The sequence below is a fragment of the Lutjanus erythropterus genome, chromosome 4 (genome assembly GCF_056507025.1).
Source record: "Lutjanus erythropterus isolate fLutEry1 chromosome 4, fLutEry1.hap2, whole genome shotgun sequence".
Classification (NCBI taxonomy): Eukaryota; Metazoa; Chordata; class Actinopteri; order Lutjaniformes; family Lutjanidae; genus Lutjanus; species Lutjanus erythropterus.
In genome coordinates, this window is record NC_139320.1 from 7362054 (window position 1) to 7383817 (window position 21764).

A 21764-nucleotide genomic window follows, 5' to 3' on the forward strand; every position below is an offset into this window, starting at 1 on the left:
CATTGTACTGCAAGAAGAAAGCACAAAGAAGTTTATTAAAAGTGCGATTTGCTTTAACAGTTACTTAATAACTAGGTATTAGATAAGTGAAGTCATGCCCCCTCTGGTGGACCTATCTTTGGAAAAAATATGAACTGTTGTCAATGGCGTGAGACAAATTATCTTTTGATCCCATTTGAATTGTGCCACAGATTACACATGCGATGTTTATCAATTTAGAACATAGTTTTACACATCAAGAAAGTCACCTTTTGTCATAAAACATAAACATATCAGACTGTGAGGATATAATATATAATTAGACACAACACACCCAGAAGTTGTGTGTGACATCATAGCCCTTTCTCAATACCAAGTACACCAAGTTCAGACTTATGTACTTGGCAGTTCGGACTTAGCAAGTTTGACTTGGGAGTCTCTCGAGGATGGGAGGATGCAGGACGGTCATTCTGCAATTGGGATGGTAGTGTACTTGATGACGTCACCATCTCTTGGGGTAACATGAATGCTAACTGCCCGGTCATCTTGCTAGCTGGCGAGGTATGCTGGCCATCCTGTTAGCAGGATGACACATGTCCGAAAACTTTGGAGCAAATTTTAAACTACGCGCTATTATGATGAATCGACCACAGATTTTAAGTTTTAATGTCTACCTTCTCACATAAAATAATCTCAAAATTACATTCTAAAACAGTAGTATTTTGACACTTGTGGGTCACTTGTGGGCCATTGTTGCTACAAAATGCATTCTGGGATATGTGGCTGCCGAAGTCCACACAAGTCACCACCTGATGCATTCTCGATAAAACAGACGGGGCAAGAACACATCCGGGTATTTGACTGTACTTGGCGAGATTGCAACAGTACTTGGATTGAGACTGATGATGTTTCTCAAGAACACAAGTACAGAGAAAAACGCATGTTGAGAAAGGGGCCATGACTTTCTCCCTCCAAGAGCTAACGTTAGCTGCTAACGCCACGATCCGTGTGTGTTGTTATATCAGGTGTGTTCACCTGCCCCTCCCTTTGTAGGTCATGCGTCTGTCCCTTACTTAGTTGCTGGTTTCATGTTGTTTTGTGGGGGGAACAACTCACCTCAACCATAGAAAATAAGGAAACCAGCTTATTTAATACACACGCTATGGTTCCAACTTGCTATCTGGACTACAGTACTCATGTTTGGACCCCCATTTGCTACATACTGCTCCTTTAACACTTTCAAATTAACAGAAAAACATGGAAAACATTCAATTTTGTTCTCAAGCTGTTTGTGCCTGCCTGTGTTTATGCTAAGCTAACTGACTCATCTCCTGGCTCCATCTCTATGCATACAGACATGAGAATATCTTTCAAGTATATTTCAAAAAAGGAAAAAAGTGTATTTCTCAATATGTCCTGATAGTTTTATTAAATGAGTGTTCAATGAAGTTGTGGGACATTTTTTGAGATTTTGAAAGGATGATTCTTGCTTTTCAGGCCCAGAAGTCAACAACACATTAAGTGACACTTTTGTAATATGAATACAGCTGAAGGCAATTTGTGTGTTTTGTAGGTTACGGTGAGAAGACATTCTCACGCCTTGTTAGCCCACTTTAGTTTCCTCTGTGGCTTTGGAGGTCAGAGTGTGCCATGCCATCAGTGTGAGAAATGAAGATCAACAAGACTCCTCAACGTATCATGGCATCATATAAAACACATTTGAAATGCCAAAAATAGTTATTATTATTTATCCCAAACCCTAACTAGTACTAAAATATTTAAATATTTCAGTGTAACTGAGGTTTGACACATCAGCTTCACAATATTTACCATCTTGTAGGTAACTGCCTGTTTGGTGCTCGGTATAGATGAATCCAGTGACGTATGGTGAGAAGACATTCTTACACCTTGTTGTCCCACTTCAGTTTCCTCTGTGGCTTTGGAGATCAGACTGTGCCATGCTATCAGTGTGAGAAACATTGAGAAACTAAGTAACTATCTGACACACAAAATCATTATTTAGAAATACTGTCAAGTTTGTTACTGATCTGGCACCACAGATGGAGGTTATGAATAAATCAAAGTAAAAGACAGATCATTCATCTCAGGAAAAAAGGTATCCCAAGAAGTTGGAAGACTTATGAAGTTGGAATTAAAGTCCTGACAGAGTCAGCTGGGAGATCATTAGGTTCTGTTGTTAACAAGTTAAAGTATGTTAAGATCTCAGATAGTCAAACTTTATGATGCATGTGTCTCCTCTATATTAAATTATGTCATTATTATACCATACAGAACATAGCTGCATGCTGTTCTTTAGGTGTTCATAAGTTTGCTCCTACCTTGGCTGTTCAGGGTGATCTGGGTTGGTTTCCTGACTCAATAAGATGAAAATGTGAAATGATCAGACTGTAGAATCGTCTGCTTAATATGTTGGAAAACAGGATCAATGAGAAGGTTTTTCTTTGGAGTAAAGTGCACAATTCTCCATGAGTTAAAGAGATTCGTTATATTTTTAAGGAAGTTGGGTTACAGTGTAAGTATAGTAATAATTTAACATGGAGATAAAGACAATTAGAAGAAAGTTACGTTAGACTTTGGGGCAAAATGGTTAAATGATATTTTCTTAAAACCAAAATAACAGACATATATTCAAATCAAGCACAATTATGGCCTTGAATGTCATGTTAGAGCAAGCTTAGAGTTAGAGTTAGAGGTTTTTAGTTGCATGGCTGTGAGCAGGAATCCTTTCTCTGAACCTTGAAGTTGGCAGACTTAAAAACATCCAGGAGGACAACAAATTATGTGAATTGTGTGATCTAGATTGGGAACCAAAGACCTAGATTCTTGGTCTTTGGTTCCCAATCTGGTGTCCGGACCCCCTTGGCGGGGTGCCATAAATCACAGGGGGTCCCCATGACTTTGTCTGCTTTAAGATCCTCAAAATCAGATCTGCACGTTAGCTAAAATCACAATTTTTACAAAAGTCTAGATGCAAAACATTAAAAAAGATACATTTCTTTGTTCTCAATTAGAAATAGTAGGCTACTGAGTAGGGCACAACTCTGTGACCTCTCAAGCTCTGTGATGATGAATCCTTATTCTTCTTCTGGTAATGAGTGTATATAAATACCGTTGGGTTGTTAAAAGAAAAAATGCAAAGATTATATTAGACAAGAGACATTTACCAAAGGCAAAGGTTCTACAAATTCAAACAATTATAACTGATATTGATTTTTGAAAATTAAGATAAGATAATCTTTATGCATATTCCTTCATTAGTCCCCCAATGGGGAAATTTGCAATGCAGCAAAAATAGGAGGAGGCATCAATAAAAACAATAAGTAACAAAAAAAAAAAAAAAAAAAAAAAAAAAAAAAAAGCAATATAAACAAGAGGAATTTAAAAAAAAATATATATAAACAAATTAAACAGGAGAAAATGAAAAACAGGAACAATATAAACAAGGGAGAATCCAAAAATAGGAACAATCTAAACAAATTTGAAATGAATCACTTATTCTTTTTGTGGGTGCGCCTGTGTGGTGGGGGTTCTTTAGATACAAGTAGGATAAGGGGGAAGTTGAGAATGAATCATATTTTCTTTTGTATTGTCCTTTAAAAAAAAACCCAAAACAAAACAAACAAAAAAACCCCCCTGATATTTAATGAAATGTCTGCTCAAAATCCAGAAATGTTCTGGTGCTCTGATGATGAAATCCTCAGGATAGTTATTTGTTTAACATTAATTCTAATTTATCTTGTCACTCTAGTTTGTGGTCTGTTTATCTAAATAACGGTGTCTTGTAAGCCTGTTTGGGCAGGACACATTGTTGCTTGCATTGCTTGTATGTGACACAATAATAAAAAATAATTCATTCATTCATTCACTAAGTCAGTATTTTGATAAAGTTTCTTATTATTTTGATATACTAAATCATTATTTTGTGATATTAAGTCATTAGTGATTAGGTGAGACACTAAGGCATTATGCTTAGATGAGACAACATATCCCAAGAGCCTTAGCCGCTGCTGACAAAGCCTCATGGGAAGTGTAGTTGCTGAATGCCAAGAAAGCAGTGAGTATTTTATCCTTATCTTTTTAAATTGACATTAGGTCATAATTTTAGATCCCGTTTTTCTTTCGACTATCAACCTCATTTTCTGCGCTTCCATGGTATTAGGGGTGCGCATGAGCCATGTTTAGGCTGTCTTATTTGAGCTTACGTCATGATACAGGAAGTAAACAAACCAGACCAAAGAGTCATCAAGACGCTCACGAGACCTCCCATTGAGTGCCATGACAGCTTGTACAGGTTAAATATTTTTCTTTTATTTAAATATGCAACTGGGTAAAAACTATCTACAATAAGACGCCACTTTACATGTTGCACTGTGTCCGCGATGTGTTCTGTAAATATGAACCGGCTACGTCAATCGTTGGGTCGCACCCGAACACAGATCTCCATTAAAATGTTTTGCAATTTGAAGAAAATATACGTACTAGGAAAGAGCGATACCTTACAGGACATTCTTGAAGATCTCAAACAAATCCCTATAATCTGTTCTTCATTTCGGCATTACTGTAGCACACGGAAAGGCAATTGTGTTATAACTATTTCGACTTTTATCTCTTCGCCTTTCATTTGCAGTCTTCTTCCACTGCTAATTTGCTGTGGAGGGTGGAGACGGAGAATGTACTGTAACGTCAACTTAAGCACAAAGTACGCATTATATTGTAATACGTTGCTCCAGGTTAAATGAACTGTATACCGAATGTTGTCCTGTTTATGTATTATCTAGTCAATATGCTATTATATCCATATTAAAAGCGCTTATTCGTGTCATACAACAGATAAACAGTAAATTCTAAATTTCTGAGCGGGGTTTGGTGTCGCGTTTTCTCACCAGAGCAGATAACGGTATGTACCAGGACTAACGGTAGTCAAAAACGTTACCGAGGCTAGCTGATGTTTAGTAGAAGTGGTAAATATAGATAAACAAATTATAAAAATGTGACTGAACACTGGCTAGTCAAGCTAGTAAACGAGTGCTTGCTGCCGAGACACACATGCAAACTAACGCTAGCAGCTAGCATAAATATGTTTTTGCAACTAGTTACATCCAATAGACCTAATTCACAACAGCCATTTTGGCATGACACAGTAGAGTAAATACAGGTGTTAACAGTGATACTAATTAGTTAAGCTTCAGTTCCGTTCAGGTCAATCAGAGTCAGGGTGCTGCTATTGTGCATTTTGGCTCACTGGAAAGGCTCTGCTACACGAAATGGAACGGAACCTTAATTAGTGTCATTGTTAACACCTGTGTTTACCTTGTTATTCCATATCAATATGGCTGCCATGAAAAAGGTCTGTTAAGTGAGTTGGTCGTCATTAATAAGGTCAGCTGAAGTTAAAATAAGCAGTGTTTAAAGGGAGAGTTCACCCCCAAATTAAAACAACAACCAAAGAAACCCCAAATCATAAAATGCCTCTGTACTGCTTGTCTGGTGTAATCCAAGTTTCCTAAAGCACCACAATGCCAAGTTGAGTTGAAAGACGTCATTTACACCATGTTTTTAACCTCAAGCTTCACTGTAGATCCTTGTTCACATACATGAAATGGTTGTGCTGTGTCTGCGCACCAGTTAAAGGCTTGTTGGGGCTATAGGAGACTTGAATTACACCAGACAAGCACTATGGAGGCATTGTAATATTTTAATCAATAAATACATTAAAAAAAACAGTTGGTATTGGTAGAGGATATGGATGGAAATAACAAAAAGTTGAACTTTTGCCCCTGCCCTCCCCTACATACACACAGACTTGAGGGAAAAGGGGTCAGTAGGGGTCTAACAATGCATTGACCTGCTTTGTATGTTAATCCTCTTTAATTCATATTAATCACTTTCTGACTGCATGCAGCTTCTCATTCTGTTTTGAATGCTATGCCTAACCTGAATTCTTCATTGGTTTTGTTTGTCAAAGGGTGATGTTGCTCTGGCATTCATGATCTCCACATCTCATCCTGAGGGCGTCAAGCCAGACAGCGACCCGCACAGTACCATGGCTGAGGTGTTGGGACAGAGGAGCTTGTTGGGCTTCGGTGTGGTGCTGGCATGGCTGGTACTGTTCCACCTGCTGGTTAACATCTGGCTGTTGTGCGTGTTCACCAGCCTGCTGGTGGTGCTCGGCGGTTGGCTTGGCTCGCAGGCTGTCCTGGAGTCGAACAGTGTGGTTCACCTGGAGAGGTTTATCACCCTGGAGCAGGTAAATGTACAATTAACTGTGGTTTAAGGTTACTGGGATCTGATGATCAAAGCCTTGCTTACTTTTGGGAATGTCATAACAATTTTCAGTGCTCACTTAATTGACACTTGACTAAATTTCAGATTCCGCCATCTGTGGAGGATGAGGATCACTTAGACCAGGAAATCCACAACACAGTGAGGAAAATCATCAGGGACTTTGTCACCTCCTGGTTCTCAACTGTGTCCTCTGAGAGCGGCTTTGAAACGGAGGTTAAAGAGGCCATGATCTCTATGGCCATGGAGCTGAAGATACGTGCAAGACAGGTCGACAGGAAGGTACTTGAATTGAGTTTGCTGGTAACAGTTTTGAATAGAACTATTAAAGTCTGTCTATGTAGAAATGAATGGTATATTGCTATGATTTTAGCAACAAATTATTAGAAAAGCTGTAGTCAAAGAACAAGAGAGTAATGACCGATTTAGAGTCAGTTTATTTGCCCTTTGCAGTGTTGTGACAAAAAAGTCTCAGAAAATAGGCCAGTGTGGTCTAGACTTAAAGCCACAATACCTTGTTAAACTTGCTGGAAAAATCAATCATCAAAAATATTTCAAAGTCCAAACCAACAACAAAAAAGTCCCCTGGAGGAAGAGCAAGTCCTGCCATATAGATTTTATTGATCTCTCTGGTGCAGCAAAACCAACAAACCCGAGCCGATCCCAAGATCAGACTGAAGAACAAAGACTAATGCACTTATTTATACGATTTGTAGACTCTGAAGAGTCTCCTCCTCTTTTTAACATTCCAATCCACTCGGACATACCAGTGTATTGCTTTCCCTTATCCTCTAGCTTTCATCATAGCCATAGTACAGAACATGTCTGCTACCCTTAGGTTTGTGTGGCTTAGTCAACTGTTTTTTCAAAAACACAATCAGACCAATAGGTGTTTCTGGCATCTGGCTCCAATAAATGTTTTTCAGAAAATGGATACACTTTCTTGTGTGCTGCCTGACCACAGGTGTGCTGCCTGTCCACACCCCAGGTGTTCTCTTATCTGCTGACACACATGAAAGCACCAACATAAAGAGAGAATGAGATGTAGACAGGGTGGTGAAAAATATACCACCACAGCAGCAGGTGCTGCATTGAAAATGATGTGCAAGAGCCTGTAAAACATAAATCACACAGATGGTATAAAAGCCAATAAAAATAATTTAAAAAACAGCAGAAAATAAACACAGGATAAAAGGATAAAAAAAAGTAAAGAGCACAATAAAGTGCATATGCTTAGATATATTTTAAGTGTCCAGTTTACAGTAAAGTTATTCAGTCTACATGTTGCATTAGGGAAGAAACCTTTCTAGTGCAATATGTAGATTGTAAAGTGGTAGAGCATTTAAAGGAACTACAGCATCTGCCCAAAGGAAGAGGAACAAAAAGACTGACAGCAGGATGGCATGAAGGGTCACTGATAATGTCAGTGGTACGAGACAAGAGCCTAGAACTGTGGAGATCCTCTAAAGCTGGCAGGTCGACACCAGTTATCTTACACACCTGGTGCACAATTCTGACAAAGGATATTTGCTCCTGCACGGTGAGATTACCAAACCATAGTGTAAAGGAGCTGGATAGGAAGTAGGATGACTGAGAACTTTGTCATGGTAGATAAAACAGGTGTTAACAAAGTACTTTGGGGTGGATATAATTTGAAATTAGCATCATATACATCATTTTTAAAAGGTAGTAAATGAATATATGAATTTTCAGATGGCGTTTCTGACTTGCAAACATTGGTGTAATAGAAAGCAAAAACTATTTATCTCATTTGGGTCTGTAACTACAGTTTTAGGGGTTTTGCCAATTTTACTAATGAATCAAGAAGCAGATTGACGTTTAAGTTGAAATGCTAGCAGCAGGCTGACTTTGTTGCCATACTCATGGTAGGTTATTGTTTGTGCGCCTTAGAAGAAGCTCTGCTTTGTTTGTGGATATAAGATCAAATTTAGTTTGGAGCTTGAGTCTCTCCGTCCAAAGACTGGGACTCGGAGGAGAAGAGTGCTATCTGTCAGTTTTCAGAATACCTTCCAGCAGCTCCTGATGCCTTTGTTTTTCTTGCTCGCATTGTAAGAGATAATCTCCCCATGCATTACTGCTTGAAAAGTTTCCCATAGAAGAGAAGGAGAGATTGAATCAAATTTGTTATTTTGAACAAAGAATGAAATCCTCTCAGAAATAATATTGCTGAATTTTTGAAGAAGATAAAAAACCTGTTCAAAGATTTAGGAAGCAGTTCCAAATCTAATAGAAGGGGGTGTGATCTGAGAAGACTAATGCTGAATATTCAAATAATTTCACTGAAGGAAGGAGTATTTTATCTTAAAAGAAAGAATCAGTGCAGGGGGTCTGGTGAACATGCAAATAGAATGAAAACTCCTTTGTTGCTGGGTGGTGGAAACACCACACAGCCAATTTGATCCATAAGTGTGATAAGAACTCAGATCCCAGCCCATCTCTCTGACCCGCATCAGCCATTTAATATTAACCTAATTATCAGACTTTGGAGTGATATGGTGACATGAAAAGTCAGCCAAATGGAATGAGTTACAGTCAGCAAGGTAACAACAATGAACACACGGTCACAATACAGGGTCACATGAAAAGAGTTCTTCCCATAGAGAAAAAAGAGAAAGGAAAAGACACACATATTTGAATTGGAACAGATGTCTTAACTGACATCATTAAACAGATAGTTACATACTTGTCTTAAACTCATCTTCAAAGACACATGAAAAGCAGCAAATACTTTATACCAGCAGTCAGCTGTGATGTAGTTTACTGTCCTTCCAGTGTCATAGTACTTTGTAAACCCAAACACAAAAGTCAACAGTGCTCTCTATAGAAATATTAGATAAAGGTTTGGCAAAATGGTCAATACTGTATAGTGTCTCTTCAGTTCATCCAAAAATAAAAAACAATTCAGAGGCCAACTGTAGCCTGTATTCAGTCATTAAAAAGAAAAAAAGAATGGATAATAAAGGAGGCCATCTGCAGCATGTGTTCAGTTATTGGAACGAGAGAAAAAAAAAAAGATAAATAAGATAATATTCAAAGGCCACCTGTTCAGTTAATGAAATGAAAAATAAAAATAAAAATTCAGAAGCCATTTGCTGCTTGCATTCAGATATCAGAGAAAAAGAAAAAAATGAATGAGTACTATAAAATTCAGAGGCTGTCAGCAGCTTATGTTCAGTTACCAGACATGGAAAGAAACATAAATAAATTAATTAATTTCTTAAAAATAACATTCAAAGGCTGTCAGCAATGTGCATTCAGTTATCACAAAGGGAAATAAATAGATCAATTAATTAAAAATTAAATTCAGAGGCTGTCTCCAGCTTATAGTCAGTTATCAGAAACAGAAAGAAAAAAAAATTGAAAATACAGTTCTGAGGCTGTCAGCAGTGTAAATTCAGATAGCAGGAAAAAAATAACACAAAATTAAAAAATAAAATTGAGAGAGTACCTGCAGACACAGTTCAGCTATATTCGCCTATGTCATAGATTTGATCTTCTTGCCCATACGTCAAAAGGAGGAAGTACACAGGAGTCCAATATGTCTCATGCTGAAACTGGTTTAATAACACTTGGAGTTTCAGTCCTCCAGTGTAGTTTTTAAACATTCACCTATGCCCAAATAAGGTCAGACCCAACACATTGAATTAGCGTATTGGTCTGTAAATCAAAACACAGGAATCATGAATACACAAGATCTGAGACCTCAGTTCAACACCCCTGGCTCCACAGCTCAGGGTCAGTGTTATCCAAACCAGATTACAGTTACATCTTCTCCGTTCTGAGAGACAAGACAACACTCCGACCTCAGCCACCATAGCAACATTACCGGGTTGTTCCCATGTTTATCTGAAAGGAGAAGACAGCTCCATCTACTGTCTGCAGGAGAGACAGTATGTCTGTTAAAAGTTAGTGTAGGTCTCTCAGTGGCTCCAAGGCTTTAGCATGTTGCCTAAAGATTGGAAAATTCTTGAACAGCCTGCTTCCGGAGTCCTGATAGAAACATTCTGCCTCCTCGGCAGAGTCAAATATACGAGTGTGTCTGTTAATGGTGATCCGCAGACGGGCTGGGTAGATGAGGCCAATGCATATTCCAGCCTTGTAGAGCAAAGCCTTCACTTTATTGAAAGTGGCCCGCTTCTTGGCGAGTGTGGCGCTGAAATCTTCAAAAATCCTGATGGAATGCCCTTGGTTTGCGACATCTTGGTTCTCCTCAGCGTACTGCAGTACATGTTCGTTCTTGGTATATTTGTGGAAGCACACAATAAAGGGCCGGGATCCTTCCAGTTTGAATTTGGGATCCAGTAGCGCACCCACGAGATGCCAACTTAGATTTCAGTGAGGCCACTTCATTCTCCAGAGTGGTGGGACAGTTTAGAAATTAAATGTATATTACCATTGATAGCGGTATAGAAAGAAACTGCCAACAGATTTACTCAGTTAGTTGCTGGTGAAAAAACTAAATTGAAATTTAAACTTTGAGAGCCACAAATAATCTTTAATGAGTTGTTTGAATCCCTGCAGGAGCTGACCCAGAGGATCCTGGATCTTTTTGGCTGCCACTTGCAGGACTACATCCGAGCCAAGGAGCTGGTGAGCGAGCAGCAAACGCCTGTGACAGCAAAGTGGAGCGGTGAGAGCGAGCAGTTGTGGAAGGCGTATTCTGGGGTTACCACGCCTCATCTCGCCATGACCAGCGAAGCAGTTGAAGTAAACTACACCAGAGCGGTTGTAGATTTGTTGCTGCATGTTTTGGTGCCTTCGCCGCACTTGGAGACCCACACCGGGCGGTTCGTTGTCGGAGAGCTCATCACCTGCAACGTCATGCTCCCTCTAATCGCCAAATTGTCCGACCCTGACTGGTTAAACGGTCTGATAATCGAAATATTTGGCAAGTCTGGCAAACCTCAGGAGACGCTTACCACAGAGTCGCTGACTTCATCGTCGCTGTTACCACCATTACCGCTGCCTCCAGCTCAACCAGAGCTTGCTTCGCTGCAAGAGACGGTGCATGTACCTCAGAAGAATAATGAAGCTACTCCACTAAAAGCTGAGGCTGAAATGGTTAATGAGGCAGAGACGGCCACACCTGAACTCGCTGCGTATGATGTGGTTGATGCAGAGGAGGTGGACTGTACACAAAACAACACTGAAGAGGAAGAACCTAGTCGACCCTTTTTGAGGCATTACATGAGAGGAAGCAAGTCAAACCCATTTTACCAGGAAAATGACTCTGACCTGGATTCTCCTTTAGCTGACTATAAACAAAGCTCCACTGACTCCCTGGTCATGATCGGCCAAGAGGAGGGCCTGTACGACAGACAGAGAGAATGTGCTGCATCAGCTGAGAACAACAACGGTGTGGACCTGGAGGATGCTTGCCCCAGTCCAGTGGACGGCTCCTGCCCTAAAGTCCTGGTGAATTCACAACCAGTACAGGACACTAATGGCTGCGGCCCTTCATCAGTCAGGGCAGCAGAGGGGACTCTCAGTATCAGCAGCCTCCAGGACCTGGACAGGGAGGCCAGGTCCCCCTCAGTAAACCCAGCCAGAGAGCTCATTCTGGGGGTAGAACAGAGTGGGCCGGGGACCCCCAGCGAGCTGACTGAAGTCAATCCGTCGCAGGTCTCTTCACCTTTGCCGTCGTTCAGCTTTGAGCCCCTCAGCAGCCCCGATGGACCAGTCATCATCCAGAACCTCCGCATCACCGGCACCATCACAGCTAAGGAACACAGAGGCACCGGCTCACACCCCTACACTCTGTACACCATCAAAGTAAGGACATGATATCACCTATATGTGTTTCCCCTTCCTCTGTTCTTCATTCATTTTTTTGTGTCTGTGTGATAATGTTAGCACTATTTCTTTGTGATCCAGTTATTCTATGGTGTGCACTTGTAGTGGCACTAGGTTGGTAGACAGCCCAAAGATTCCATCCAAAACAGATTTCTGAAGATAACTTTAAAAATTTAAAGTTACCCAGTGGAGGTTTTGACCACTAGTAGCACCAGCTGTGAGTGGGTCTCCGTTGTGTACAAGGACGCACATATGTGAGTGTGGGCATGTATGCACGTTGATGCGGGACGGACATCCTGTTATTGCATTGCGCCAGCAAAGACAGTGAAGAAGACTGCAAGAATATTGTGAAAAGTGCCTTTTTTCCCCAAACCTAAGGTGCCACATTTAAATTGTCTGTTTTATCTCTACTCATACAGTAACCCCAAAGATATTCAGTTTACTATCATAAGGATCATTCTGTACTTATATGGGAAGCCACTTTTAAGAAATATACTCCTAGAACCCTGAAATTTGACAGGGACACAAACAAAATGGTGCACAGAGGATCCAAATGACTGAAGATGAAAGCACAAGCAAATGTCCTATTTTGTGCCTTGTATCTTGTTCATATTGAGCATGAAGATTACATGGGAGTACTTGTAACTTACAAAACACACAAAATGCCCACATATAGCCCCCGTTTCATACAAACTTTCATGGTCTTAGGAATAAGTCCACATCACTATTTTGGAATCTCAAACATCTGGAACACTGGAAATTTGGCACATCATTAATCAAACCCTGTTTTTTTTTTGCGTTCACGTTTAGGCTCGTGAACCTTGCAAATGGTTTCTGTCTAAGACATTTTTTAGAATGCAAAAATGGCAATTCTGCAAAAGTATTGTATAGTTTTTTGGAGTGAAATAATACTAATGTAAAGTTTACAAAATTTCTAAAATGTAGACAAGAACTCCACCTGAATTGACACAGAATGGTCCATAAATTACAGAGGAAAACATCAAGTCCTCACATTAGAAAACCAGTGAAGTCTTCTTTGAAATCATTTTTTGCTTGAAAAATGACTAAAATGATAATCAGTTATCAAATCAATTGCCAATTAACTTTTTGTCAATCAACTAATAAATTAATCATATTATAATCATATTGAGCATATGAGCAAAAAGGCTAAATAACTTATAGCTGAAGCTGAAGCTAGCCAGCATAGTTGGTCTATTAGCAGTTTTTCTGTAAAACTAATATGCTGCTAGCATTTTTTATCAAACAAATGGTACTACCCTTTGCGCAGTGCAAAGTGGCCCACCCAGTGCAGTGCCACTGTCATTGCTTTTTTATGACAAATGCAGTTGTCATTTTCACACCCAGTGCCCACGTTGTATAAGTAGCAAATGTACTTGTGCCCATCCTGTGTGCCCACGGGCATGTGGGTCTTAATGTGAGGTATGGTCAGGCACATTGTTGACGTATTGCTACGTAGCAGAAAGTGACACAACACACGTACACTCTTCTAGGGCACTGCAGTTAATCCAGGCATCATCGAAATTAAGATTTTGGATAATAAAAGATGTGTTGCAGGTGGGTGAAATAGGGTAAAGCGTCTGACAATACAGCTTAGAGACACTGTGTGCATGTTTACATGCAAGACACTTCATGTTACACCCAAAGAGACTCAATAGATTATGTGTTGTTTAAATAAATAATTTAAAAGTGTAGTTGGACAGGCCCTAAATGCTCAGACGTACACTTCAGACCATGTTCTGTAGATATTGTCGATAGGATCCAAAGTGATTTTAGGAAAGTTCAGCAGTGAAACAAGTTATTTTATTTATTCATGCATTATAATGTATTGATTTTATTATAATTAATTTAATAACTATTTTGTAGATTGAATGAAAAATGAATATACTGTATGAGAGTAAGAGAGGTTGTGGTCATTGTTGATTTTGAACAGCATTTCTTCAGGGTTGAGGCATGTTTAACTTTACTGTTGGAAGACTCATATCACTGCAGTTATTTATGTTGAGCTCAAAGAAAGAGAAAATGAAAAACTGCCAAATGGAAGTAAAAGCCAACAATAGCAAAAAAAAGATGACTTAACTTCTTTGAATTTCTATTTTCACTTTCATATTAATTTTTAAATTGTTCCTTTTTTCCAAATCTTTTAAAGCAATCATAACAATTTAAATTGAGTAGGTAAAAATCATTCATATCAGAATTTATTTCTTGTTGTGACATTTTAGACATGGAGTATTTAAAACAACTGTCCAATCATTATTATCATCACTGGTTTCAATTGAGGGTTTATTCATCCAAGTTTACAAATTAAAATAGTCAAAATGTCAAATTGAACTGTATTGAAGATTGGTGTAAGCCTTATACTGTGTTGGTTTTCAGTATGAGACAGCGATGGGCTGTGAGAACCCAGGAAGCCTCCAGCAAGTCTCTGAGGATGGTGATGTTGTACCGCAAGTTTGTGACAATCCGTCACCTGTTCAGCCGGTCGCCTATCACATGGTCAACAGACGATACAGCGAGTTCCTCAACCTGCAGACACGGTTGGAAGAAAAAGCAGAACTACGGAAACTTGTCAAAGGTAGGAAGCATGGACTCTTTGTGTGTATTTAAATCAACATTTGTGTGCACAGTGGCGTAGTTAGCTTTAATCTAGCTTGGAGAAACCCCTGCATGTCCTACAAAAAGACCTGAGTTTCCAGTTGAATTCTTTGCCATCACTTCAAAGATTCAGTTTGATTAATGTTTGGCACTTGAGCCAACATCCAGGATTTGATCGGAGGCTGACTTTGTTTCAGGTGTGAAAGGTCCAAAGAAAATATTTCCAGACATGCCGTTTGGAAACATGGACAGCGACAAGATTGAGGCCAGGAAAGGACTCCTGGAGACCTTTCTAAAGGTTAGTGAAATTATATTTTATTATATTAATTAAATATTTGTAGGCCCACTGTCAGCTTTTACATTGTTTCTGATATCTGAGGTTGCAGACCAACATTCTGTTCTCTTTTTCAGCAACTCTGCACCATCTCCGAAATAGCCAACAGTGAAGAGATGCAGGAGTTTCTGGCTCTCAATACAGACGCCAGGATCGCGTTTGTCAAGAAACCTTTTATTGTGTCACGCATAGACAAGGTTTGATCCTGAATACAATCATACTGTGATGCCACAGCCATAAACGCAAAATAATATGATAAAAATACTTGTTGATTATTGCACAATCCTGTTTATTGGTAATAAGTTTATGCCTAAAACTCTATTGTGTACACAGTTAAACGTGTGTTTTTGTGTTTAGATTGTGGTGAATGCCATTGTGGACACCCTGAAGACAGCATTTCCTCGTTCAGAACCTCAGAGCCCGACAGATGATAATGAGGCAGAGGTGGATGGAGGGAAAATAAGTGGCGACAAGAAGAGCAAGTACGACTCCAGACACCAGCTTTTATCCACATATATGTCAGAAACACAAACCCATACAGTGGAGTTTGACCCTGCTTCAACTCTACAGCTGCTCTGTAACACTGGTGCAACATTTCAGTGAGGTTATCTATTTTTAAGAACAATATTGGCAGATGAGTAAACCTCAGGGTGCTTTCTCACCTACCTTGTTTGGTCCAGACTTTCTGACTTTCCAGTTTGATCCATATCAAAATTGCTGGTGTGAGCCATCTCTTGGACCATGGTCCAGACCAAACAGAGCCTTGATCTGACCAAAAGAGGGAGACTTGGTCTGGATCTAATTGGTTCATTTTGTTTGTAGTGAGTAAAGTTTTCTCACCTATTAACGCTTGGCCGCCACAAGCCAGTTATCCCTGTGGTAACTTTTCTGACTTTTGGCCAATGACAGAAAGTTTAATCAGAACCAGAAAAAGGACAAAACAGCGCAACAAAACAAAATGAACCATGGTAGCAAAAGGCGAGAGGAGGAGAACAAATGTTTCATTGACATTTTGTCCCATGATTTTATAGAGGCAGTAGGAAAACTCACAAAAATGTCAACACTTTTATTTTTTTTTCCAAGAGGATGAGAGAGAATTGAATTGAACTGAAAACACACAATGTTTGATGCTATCAGATGCAGGTATAGGGAGATGCAGCTCATGCAGGTGATGACAACAGGATGTAGGTGTCATGCATAGTTCTTTAGTGCGCTCGTGTAATTGCAGTGTGAAACCAACACAAACCAGATCAAATGTATATCAGTGTATACGTTGAGCCTTTTCACACCTGTTTTGTTTGGTCTGGACTTTCAGACTCTTCAGTTTGATCCAAACCAAATTCCAGATGTGAAACCTCTCCCAGACCACAGTCCAGACCAATCAGCTGAACTTTGGTCCTATAAAAAGAGGTGGTCTCACTCTGGATCAAATTGAACCATGGTTTGGTTCATTTCTAGTGTGAAAACATTAAAACAAACAGGATGTAACAAAAATACCAGCCTTCGTTCTAGCTAACAGGTGTGAAAAAGCACAAACACAAGGACCTTAGTTCAGACTTTCAGGTGTGAACGTACCCTCAGTTGCTGTTCTGGAGTATCATATTACATTGGTAGAAGAAGTTTACTTGGTTGTCATGGCAATGTAGATGGTTCTTACAATTATAACTTAGGCATATTTTATCGTACTATATGTGATGACTGTTACAGTGTGAAATTAGATTCATGCATGTTTAATTGTTGCACAGTGATGAGTGATAAGGGTAATTCTTCTGGATATGTGTGTTTACATAGAGTAATTTGTTTGTATGATCCCAGGTCTCGTCTGAAGTTCTCCAGTAAAAACATCCCCTTTATGAATGGCTCAGACATCAGACCATCGGTTTTGTTCAGTTTGGAGCAAACCAGCACAGTAAGTGACTTGCATTAAAATCTGCACTTTAATATGAACTCCTGATATAAGAGTTTACATCAGACTGGCAGCACATCATCTGTCCTGAGTCGGCAAAGTCGCGCCCCTTCTAAGGGAAAATTCATGGTTTCATATAATGGGTGGGATGGGAAAATGCTGAAAAGCTGCGGTGTAGCAGGTTGTAAAAGAAATAAACATACAAATCAATCATGATCTCTGGTTCTCCATCCCACCAGGAAATGCAGGGGTCCCAAAAGGAGAGCAGTAAAAGTTTATGAGACTTTAGAGAACAGTAATTGTTATTACTGATGTGGATCTAACTACAGTTAGCCTGGAGTTTAATCACAACATTACAGTACAGCAGCATCAGACTGTCGTCTCTGACTAAATCTTAGCCTAGCTTAGATCAAACTGTTGTATTTTAACAGGTTTTGTTATTTACAGACAACATTAAGCCTAACGGTGCCTGGTAATTCAGTATTAGCAGTATCTGGCCACTGATTGACTTATTGATCCACTTGAAATGGAGAAGACTGAAGGAGCCTGACAACTGACTGATTAACTTTAATTAAGATATCGCAAAAAGGCAAGGTCACAGAATAATAGTTACTAGTTGAGTCAAATAGTTGAGTCAAACAAACAATAGTTTGTCTGACTCAACATGAATTCATACAAACTTCACTTTCTATCCTCCATGATGTTTTTGTAAGGTGCCCATATGTGCTGATTTGATGTATTAGGGAAAGACATGAGGCAGGAGAAAAGAGGAGGATTTTTTTATTTTGCATTTTGAGAATTAAGTTGAAATATTTTGAATTAAGCTGAAATACCATTTTGACTTTAATCTCAAAATTGTATTTCAACTTTATTCTCATAAAAACATAAACATTTTGTCCTTTTTCTCAAAATGTCTATCACTAATACTGAAAGTTCAACTTTATTCTTGACATTTCAGAAAAAGTTTTCTTATGTTTGGCCCTAATACTCTTTGCTGCTTCAGTAATACAGTGACATTTTAGGGATGTTTTTCCCTCTTTTACTACCTTCTCCTCTCTGTTCTTAAAGGTATTTAATGGGATGTCTTTGGACGATTTACAAGCCTTCATCACAGAACAAGAAAAACCATCCATCAGAGGCGAGCCGGAGAGGGAGAACAGTCCAGTAGCAAGAGAATTCGGAGGCCATCTGGTTGACAGCTTGAATGGGAAGCACATTCAGGAACCTGGTAAGAACGGGGCAGAGGGATACACTGTGGTATTTAATATTCACTGGGTTTGATGTCAGGTTACCTGGTTGGTGCACGTCTCAAAGCTGCTGTAGGTAGAACCATAAAGGGTTCTTTGGCTTGTCCCCATAGGAGAACCCTTTTTAGGTCCCATTAGAACCTTTTATAAAGGTTCCACTTGGAACCCTCTCAGAGAGTTCTACCTAGAACCCAGCATTAAGGGTTATACCTAGAACCATCTGTTCTACAGAGAACCTCTCTACGGTGTAAGGGTCCCATCCAGAACCCTCTGTGGAGGTTCTATCGAGAACCTTTCCACCATCCAAGGGTCCCAACAAGAACTATTACTACTACTATTGAGAACCTTCTTATGTTCCAAGGGTTATATTGAGAACCCACCTGGGGTTCTACTGAGAACCCTTTTACATTCCAAGGATGTTATCTAGAACACACAGAGGTGGTTCTACCAAAAGCCTTTTTATACTCCAGCGGTTTTGTGTAGAAGCAAGGGGGTTCTACAGAAAACCCTTTTTCTATTTTAAGAGTTAAATATAGAACCCACACAGGGGGCTCTACCAAGAACTTTCTTATATTCCACTGGTCTAGAATCCACTTGTGTGTTCTGCTGAGAACCCTTTTATATTCCAAGGATTTTACCTTGAACACACAGGGCATTATACAGAGAACCTTTTATATTCCATAGATATTATCTAGACAACACGGGGGGTTCTTCCAAGAAACTGTTTTTATATTGGTAGAGTTTTATGTAGAACCCACTTCCAGAAATCTTTGATGAACCCTTGATGAAAGAGTTGCTTGAAAAGGGTTCTTTATGGAACCCTTAGTCTTACAAAAAACTTTGACAAGCCATGTCTTCAAAAAAGGGTTCCTCACAAACAATGGTTCTGGGTAGAACCCTTTTAGAACCCTTACTTTTATGAGTGTAGCATCCACGCAGTAGAGTGAATATCTTTGAACTCTTGGGGGGCTTCAGAAGAACTGATGTCTTCTGTCTAGACAAGTGGAGGACTCATCATGTTCGTGCTGACACTAACACAGAAGCTTATATTACAGACAAAAAGGCTCCAGTTAGATGGACAATCTTAAACAGATTTAATCAGATATTTTAATTGAGCAAAAATCCAATTGTGTCTTGAATGTTAGCCCCCTACCATCTCATGATTATCTCTGCTACCATCATGTCTGCTCGTCTGACTCATCCTGGCCTGTCTACTTTCGTTTTCCTTAGCGTCGGACCAACACACTGACTCACCGACTGTTGTCTTCCTTCTGTCCTGTCTGCTTCCCTCCACCACTTTCCATTCACTATCTCACCATGATTACAGCGGGACTATCTGATCGAAACCAGCTTGCTCCATATTCCAGTCACTCATCAGATTCATCAGACGGGGTTCATATTTTGGCGAGCCTCGGCACACTGCTGCAGCTGAACAGAACACACGTCTCAGTGTGACAGTCCTTTTATTTTTCCTTTCTAAACCTAAAAGCTTCCATTAATGTCACAGTCACTGACATATGTTAAACTGTGTTGGCAGTAGTGTGAATAGGTCAACGTTAGGGCTGCAAATAACAGTTATTTAATTTATTTGATTGTTGATTCATTGAGCGATCATTTTCTCGATTAGTCCATTAATTAATCCTGTCACAGTCTTGTCAGGTGAAACAATTATTTTCATCATCAATCAATCTGTTGATCATTTTCTCCATTAATCAATTAATTATTTGGTCCATAAAATTGTGAAAAATGTTGATAAGTTTACTGTCAGAGTGGAGAAAAGAAACCAGAAAATATTCCCATTTAATTAGCTGAAATCAGAGAATTTAATTTTTTTTTTTTCTTAAAAAATGACTCAAACCAATTAATCAATTATCAAAATAGTTGGTGATTAATTAGGGCCAGAGCAACGAACGGTCCAAATTTCATATGATATAGCTATTGGCGGTAGGTGTGGCCTAATGGCTTGGTCACTCCCTCTAAAAAGCAGCCCCCCTGGCACATTTCACCGATATGCACGAAAATAGGTCCAATCTGCACCAAACTTCACATTTTTGGTAAAAGTCCCGCCCTGAACACATCTACATGACAATTGGGAGTCATAGTCATAGCGCGACCTAGTGGAGACAGGAAGTGACATCAAATTCCTTCCTACTGTGTCCAAAGGACTGACGGGTGTGGGGCTTTGAGGGCCCATCCAATGCTGCTTGCGGCTATAATTTAATAATACGTTATTATTCATCGATTAATCGTTGAAGCTCTAGTCAGAGAGCATTTAAATGCAGTTCAGACTCTGCCTGGCTTTGATCAACTCCAGTAAGTGTTTATAAGCTGACCCTTCTGAGAGAGAGACAGTGAGACAATATGAGAGAGAGGGTGAGCGTGACTAAAACAAACGAGAACTGAAAGTAAAACTTTGTCACTTGTAGCAGAATTCTTAGTCATTTTGTGGTGTGCAGTTAGAATTGGACTTCACCTTTTCAGCTGCAGAATGCTGACAACAAGAGATTAATTCATGATGATGGTCATCAGTACACGTCAGTCAGAAAACTATTTTGATATTTCATTTATTGTTAAAGTAATTTTTCAAATGAAAATATTAAACATTCTCTGGTTCTGGCTTATTAAATGTAAAAAAAAGCTGTTTTTCTTTGTCTTCTCTAATAGTTACTAAATAGTCTTTGGTTTTAAAGATGTCACTCTGGGCTCTGGGAAATTGTGATCATTTGTCATCGTTTTTTATAGATGACATTTTATAGACTAATCAGTTAATTAACAAAATAATTAGTAGATTAATTGATAATGAAAATAATTGTTAAGTGCAGGCCTAGTGCACTTGATTTATATGCACTTCCCCTATTTGAAAGCAGCATAACACTCATTGACTAGTAAGGTAAATATGTAAATCCAGAGGTATTGTCTTGTTTTATTCCACGCATTCTCGGTCAAAACCGTCCACAGACAATGAAACTCGACTAACAGTGGTTCACAGATGTGGGTATGTTACGTCAGCTGCAGCTAATGTTGCCTCAAGCTGTGAGCCTTAATCAGAGATGATGACTGGCGTACAGACCAGGACTGATAAGCTCACCTTTTAACTCTAGTGGAATTTTCACACTGACTCACTGAGGAAATTTAGGGGTCTTTTGTAAAACTGTTGGAGTCCCTTGAATTTGAAGCTGTTCACTGTGCTTGAAACGAACCATGTCGTACAACTTGTTGTTTGACCACATCTATAGAAAGAAAGTGCACATTTTGAGTGTTTTTTTTTTTTTTAGATTATATGATATTACAACAAGAAGTTCAAAAAAGTTTGGATGCTGTCTTAAATGTAAATAAAACAAAATACTGTGATTTTCAATTATTTTTTTTTTTACATGTATTCAGTTGAATACAAGACAAAATATTTTTTGAGAAACTGATAAACTGTTTTTTTTTAATGTACACTCATTCTCAAAAAAAGGGAAAAAGGTAAACAGGTGAATTGGTAACAGGTAGTGACAGTATCATAATCGGGTATTAAAGGAGCATCCTTGAAAGGCTCAGGCATTCACAAGCATGAATGGGGCGA

At 39.2% G+C, this 21764-nt stretch overlaps 1 protein-coding gene across 1 annotated transcript in view; it reads left to right on the top strand.

The window, feature by feature from the left end:
- The first annotated feature begins 4205 nt into the window (after positions 1–4205).
- The window catches only part of snx19b (sorting nexin 19b), a 60098-nt gene continuing 42539 nt past the window's right edge, over positions 4206–21764 (top strand). The window contains exons 1-10 of the mRNA XM_084716834.1: positions 4206–4293; positions 5967–6247; positions 6370–6564; positions 10825–12075; positions 14491–14689; positions 14907–15007; positions 15121–15240; positions 15401–15525; positions 16859–16952; positions 18018–18177. Of these exons, the coding sequence (XP_084572960.1) occupies positions 4206–4293; positions 5967–6247; positions 6370–6564; positions 10825–12075; positions 14491–14689; positions 14907–15007; positions 15121–15240; positions 15401–15525; positions 16859–16952; positions 18018–18177 (2614 nt within the window). The remainder of the gene's footprint in view (positions 4294–5966; positions 6248–6369; positions 6565–10824; positions 12076–14490; positions 14690–14906; positions 15008–15120; positions 15241–15400; positions 15526–16858; positions 16953–18017; positions 18178–21764) is intronic.